The sequence below is a fragment of the Pteropus alecto genome, unplaced genomic scaffold, assembly GCF_000325575.1.
Source record: "Pteropus alecto unplaced genomic scaffold, ASM32557v1 scaffold155, whole genome shotgun sequence".
Classification (NCBI taxonomy): domain Eukaryota; kingdom Metazoa; phylum Chordata; class Mammalia; order Chiroptera; family Pteropodidae; genus Pteropus; species Pteropus alecto.
In genome coordinates, this window is record NW_006438113.1 from 13,171,660 (window position 1) to 13,177,659 (window position 6,000).

The following is a 6,000-nucleotide window of genomic DNA, read 5'->3' on the forward strand; positions in this document are numbered from 1 at the left end:
TGGAGAAATAAATTGTGGCAATCACACAATGACTTACTACACAGTAATAAAAATGAATGAACTGAACTACATGTAAAAACATGAATAAATCTCACAAATATTGAGCAACAAAGGAAAAATCACAAAAAATACATATAAATCCATTTATATCAAGTTAAAAAAAAAACCTAAATTTAGTGTTGCATACATAGGTGGTAACAATTTTTTTAAAAACAGCACAGAAAAAATTATTCCAAAAATCAGAGGGGAGGGAATGTGATATAATCAAGGTAAGGCACATGGGGTGCCTATTTCTTAACCTGAGTGGTAGATGATTATTTTTATTATTATTATTAAAAATATAGAAATGTGCTTCATACACTTTCTGTATAAGTTTCATATAAAAACATTTTTAGTTAAAAAGAGGAGTAGGCCCTTTTTCTTTTCTTTCTTCTTCTTGCTGAACGAAACATGAACCTGATAGCTCAAGCTCAAAGCGGCTAGCCTGGACTATGAGTGGTAGAACTTCCTCAAAGACCTAGTAATGGCCATATCTGTCAGGAACAGACTACTCTGGATTTCTCTTACTTTAGAGAAACTTATTTCTATCTTTTAAAAATCTTTCTTAGATTTTTCTTTTATGTGCAGCCAAACCTAACCCAAACTGATACAGTCCGTGATCTGGACAAATAAAAAATTGTCTAACAATTAAAGCTGCCCAACAATGGAAAGAACTCCCTGAGCAAGTATTCTGCACCCACTTCTGACAGAGCACTGTGGATGGGATGAGATTCCTACGCTGCAAGGGAAGCTGGACTGCAGGATTTCTAAAGGCCTATCAGGCAATTAAGATTCTAAGGCTTCTACTGGAACAAAGCAGCTCTGGCCTTGCCAAAGCTGTGGCAACACTTTGCCTCTGAATCTAGCCTTCTGTTATCAGTGAGAACATGCCTTTTCTATAATATTCCAGACTCTGCTCAGATACTATCTTCTCACTGCCTTTCAGAACTAACTTGACCTTGACTTCAGTATACTGGGTATCCTCCCTTTGCTCCTCCAGGTCCTCCACCCAACCTGCTCCAGCTCTGCTATGTGCTTCACAGGGCCACCTTCTATGAATTAATTCACCCAAGGTCCCTTATCCTCTGGTCTCCAGTTAGGCCTGACCAATGAGAGGCTCTGGCAGGAGATCAGAGGTTGGAAAAAGAAAGTTTGAGTATTTTGTCCCTGATTCTCTTCCCGCCAGGCCACTGGTTGGCAGTGACTATATTCCTACAGGTTACCTTCTCCTTCAGCTAAGCTCTCTCAAGGTTCCGGAAACTACTCTCCTTCCTGGCTCTTTCAGGCCTTAGAGTGATAATGGCTCTTAGCCCTGAGTTGTTTCATCATGCCCTGCTGTGTCTTCCTTAACCCTGCTCAGCTTTGTAAAGAGTCCCTTTACCTCCTCAATCACACTGTTGGGGTATGCCAGGAGATAACTGATATACCCAACAAACTACTTTCTGCCTTCCCAGATGGCTCCCATCTCCCCTTACCCCATAACATGGTTTCTCTCTCAGTAATTGGATATGTTTCCACATATAGATTGAATCACTACCAATCAATTCCCTACGGAAAATTCTTAATCCCAGGTTGACTCTCAATTCTCTGCCACCAACATGTACAAACTGTGTGTAATATTAGAATGGACAAAGTCTAAATAAGAAGGTAAATGTTACTAAAAATTCCTGACACACAGTCTGCACAGCCAAGCCAAATACTGGGAATTGGTAGCTATCCATTTATAACACCCCTTTTCTGTAGATTAAAAGATGCAGAAATTATCATACTGATTAGTTTTGCTTTATTTATAAGATTGAAACAATGCCAAATACACTGTTCATCCTACAATGGCCGCTCAAATTGTCAACAAAATTTTAAATGCCCTACCAGTCTCAATTAATTTTCCCTTTCTTTTAGACAATCCTACAAATAAGACACCAGAATCAAATAACAGAAATGAGCTTTTCATGTCGCCCTTTCAGCTTATTACTTAAATCCCAATTGAGATTCAGAAAAAAAAGTATCCCTGAAATAGATTCAAAGGTCAAAAATAAAGTTCTAGGATCTGGAAATATTCGATTTTTGAACCTGAAAAAGAAGACCGAGACAGGCTTACTGTTTCCAAATCAAGAAAAGAGTGCTGCAGAAATGTTGCATTTCTTAAGAATTTTACTCTAGTACAGAAGACACTGGTGTACACTGTCCAATATGTATTCCAAAGCAGCAGGGCTTGATCCATGAGTAAAATAATCCCAAGTAACACTCCAATAGACTCATTAAATTTAAGGAAAAGACTCATTCCACCACGTACACAAATGCCTTGTCTATACAGATACTGTTATCTATGTTAAGGAACCCTAAACCACGGTTTCTCAACCTGAGTACTACTGACATTTTAAGCCAGGTAATTCTTGCTTTTGGGAAACTTATGCATATTAGGGTGTTTAACTGCACCCCCGACCTCTAGCACTCCTCAAGTGTGCCAATCATATCTCCAGACATTGCCAGAAGTCTGGCAAAATTACCCCTGGTAGAGAACCTCAGCCCTAGATAAACAATTATCACTCAAATCCCAACCAGGCCCAAATGGTAAACTCGATTCACCCATTTGAATGCGAAAGAGAAAAGCCACCTAAAGAGTAGACTGAGCTTTATGAAGTACTTTCTAAAAAGCTACAAGTATTTGGTAATTTGCAACCCTAGCTTAGGTGGAAGGAGAACATGGATAAAAAGAATGGTTGCCACAGTGGAGAAAGATCACTAAAAAACTGCCTGACTTGAATTACCTCAGAAAGTATGGCAATTCTCAGATGAATATACTCACTCATCTTTTTCTCTGAGATGTAGGTAGAAAGTATTACAGTCCATGACATGTCATATATGAGTAAAGAGAAAAAGGCAGACAAATTACCCTAATCAAATGAGGGCAAAATTAAGGGCAGTAACACAAAGAGGGCTAGCAGTCCAAGCTCCTTATTCTGAAGTATAAGGTTTGTCAAATACAGACTCCAGTTGATCTTTAAATTTTATTATCATAACATACAGTCCACGCAAGTCATTTTCAACCTTATCAAACCCAATGCCCTCTTTTTATAACAAATATTTTATAATGCCCCTTTATTATTATAAAATGAAATTCGAAGATTTTAACATTATACCTACAGATAAAACTTTAAAATTTTCATAATGTCCTAATGAAATGGCTGGATATCCATTTATCAGAGATATTCTAAAAAGGATTCATGCAAATATTAGTAAAAAGTTGCATCATATGACTTCTAGGATTATTTCTAATTCTTAGATTCTATTATACACTGCCCTTCATGGAAATTATTTTTTATTAACTAGGGTCCTTTCTTCCAAGTTAGAGGGCCAAGAACATGTCTTACACATCATATAAAGTAGCTAGAGAAACACCTTGAACTCAGATCATAAAGGTTTAGTGTACTCATTGAAAACCCAGCTCTGGTCATTGGTTCTTTACTGTTTAGACTCAAACAGCACAATACAGTCAAGGAAGGAATGACAACTTTTCCAGGTAAAGCACCTCAACTAACATGTACAGCATCTTCAGAGAGTGATGATTCTTGAGGGCCAGTCATTATTCATGTGAATAACTCCTTACACCAACAAGTAAAGCCAATATCCCTAAACATTCTAGATTAACAAATGAAGAAGTGAAAAGTAGTGACAACAGCTAAGGAAATACTACAAAACAAAACTGATTCCAAAGTTAATATTCTGAATAAAACCACTCACTGCTCAGGCAGGCTATTGAAGGAAACACACAGTCCTTAGAAATAATAAGCACATCTCTGGGCATGGAGGTATATCCTATTTACATGCTGGGATCTTAATTTACATAAACATATTGATCTATAAGAGGAAAAATGGAACGTGCCAATTGTTACAAATCATTCTGCATTAACCTTCTAAGGTGCTAACAGTGGTTATCCCTGAGTACTGGATTATTAGGGGTTGCTTCCTTTTACTTACTTACAATTTACAGTTTTTCTAACACATTGCTCTTGTAATAAGAATTTAAAATTACATAAAGCTACTTATTAACTACTGATAATGCATGAGATTTGAGGCAAGAAACTATTTTAGGTGAAATCTTCATGGATAAACCAAGTATTTATCTATGTCTCTAAAATCATCCTTGCTCCCTGCCTCAAATCAAAAGTAGTCACAACTTAGTTCCCTTCTTTATCCCTCCCAGAGACCTTACAGGTTTCAACAATATAGGAACTAAGCACCAAGTATAACAAAACCCCATTGTTATCAGATTTTGCCAATTTCCCAGTGACTGCTATCAACTCTCTGGGCTAGTGAGATAAAGAGAGGAAAAAGAATTGTTTTTAAATCCATGTTTTTGCACAAAGAGACATCAGACTGAGAGAAGTGACTTATTAAAAACTAAACGCAGACACTTTTTCTATATAAGTATTTTCTACATAGAAGCCCTGGGCTCCCCACAATTCTCACACTAAAGAGACGCCATGGAATCATAAACATCCCAAGAATAAAATATCATTCTGGTAAACACTCAGGGAAATGCTATTCTCTCTGCTTGGTGAAAAAACTGCACAGAAATACCTCAGAAGAAGAAAAAGCAACCTCTACCAAAGCAGATATACTCCTCAGCCCAAGAAAAAAACTTAAATTCAAACTAGTTTGTTTCAAAAAGCAAGTGTTAAGCACTTAGTATATAGAGCATCATGATAGGTTTTTATTCTTCTCTATAAAATAAGACATGCTATATGTCTTCCAGAGAATTCAGTCTGGGAGATGCTTATAAACTAATATATGGCAAACCCAGAAAAAATGTAATAGAAATTTTAAAACTGTTATAGCAGTACGGGAAGGGAGAGATTAAAACTAAGAAATCTGAAAAAGAATCTTCCTCGTTTATATTATTATATATTCATTCATTTAATTGTCATTTATCTATCTTAATCATTAAGCCCAAAATAAAGGTGGTAGAATTGCTCAGCTACCAAAAGCAAGCATCAGACGTGAAATCTACACATTCTGATCCTATGGACTAAAAATAAAACTTAAGGGACAAGTGCCTTACAACGAGGAGGATGTCTGGAAAAGACTCACCAGCATCAGAAGATCTGTACTCGGCATCTTCCTCTTCCAGCTGTACTTTCAGTATCTCCCCTCTGCAAAAGGGAATCAAGTTTGTTTACTTCTAAAGCTTTAAACGATCGCGTTGGCCCGCCTCGATTCACCAGAGCAGTCAAGAAATGGTTCTCCCCGTCCTTTGAAAGCTCGGATTTCAGTAATAGTTGTCACACTCCACCCCCAGCGCCTCATACCAGCGAATCAGAACCTTGCTGGCACTGTGCTTCCCTCCGACAGCTGATCAAACGAATCCAGACTCAGCCTTCCACAAAGCAATGCCCCCAGGTAAATACCAGGGGCAACGCCCCAGCCCGCCCCCGACCCAGGCCCGGAGCCCCGAAGCTCAGCCCATACAACCTAACCCCTAGGAGAATCCGACATTAAAGGAAGCCCAGTCCCAGGGTCCAGCCACCACTAGACTCCTTTTACAAACGGGCTGGCCTCGCGCTCTACTTCATCCCTACCGCCCTAAAACCCTTTCCTCTCTGGTGAAGGAGCAGCAAATTCCGCCTGCCCCAATCCATTCCCACCCCGCCAAGGGAGTGGAGTTTCAGATCCTGCTCCTTCTCGCCCTGGCGCCCTCCGCCATCCACTCGCAAACCCTGCACTCACTCAGACCTCGGAGGTCGGCACCCCCACCTTCTGCCCGAACTCGAGCTCGCCCTTTCTCCTCTCCTCACTCTTCCCACCCAGAACCCCCTCCCCCCAAGTCCAGACCCTCCTCCCCTATCCCCTGCCAGGACCCGCTTCCCACTCAGTCCTGACTCTCCCCAGACCACCACCTGAAACCCTCCTCCCCAGCCCGGAACCAGCTTCCTTGCTTCTTCCCTCCGACGCTCTCGCCCG

General features: G+C 39.8%; 1 protein-coding gene across 2 annotated transcripts in view; it reads right to left on the reverse strand.

Moving 5' to 3' along the window:
• Nucleotides 1–6,000, reverse strand: part of SGPL1 (sphingosine-1-phosphate lyase 1) — a 50,329-nt gene extending 44,329 nt beyond the window's left edge. The window contains exons 1-2 of one of the 2 annotated variants that reach the window (XM_025049325.1): nucleotides 5,983–6,000; nucleotides 5,131–5,192 (exon numbers count right to left, since the gene is read on the reverse strand). In XM_025049325.1, the coding sequence (XP_024905093.1) occupies nucleotides 5,131–5,157 (27 nt within the window). In that variant the 5' untranslated portion in view covers nucleotides 5,158–5,192; nucleotides 5,983–6,000. Of the gene's footprint in view, nucleotides 1–5,130; nucleotides 5,193–5,936 lie in introns of both variants that reach the window. The other variant, XM_006915543.2, reaches the window with a different exon arrangement.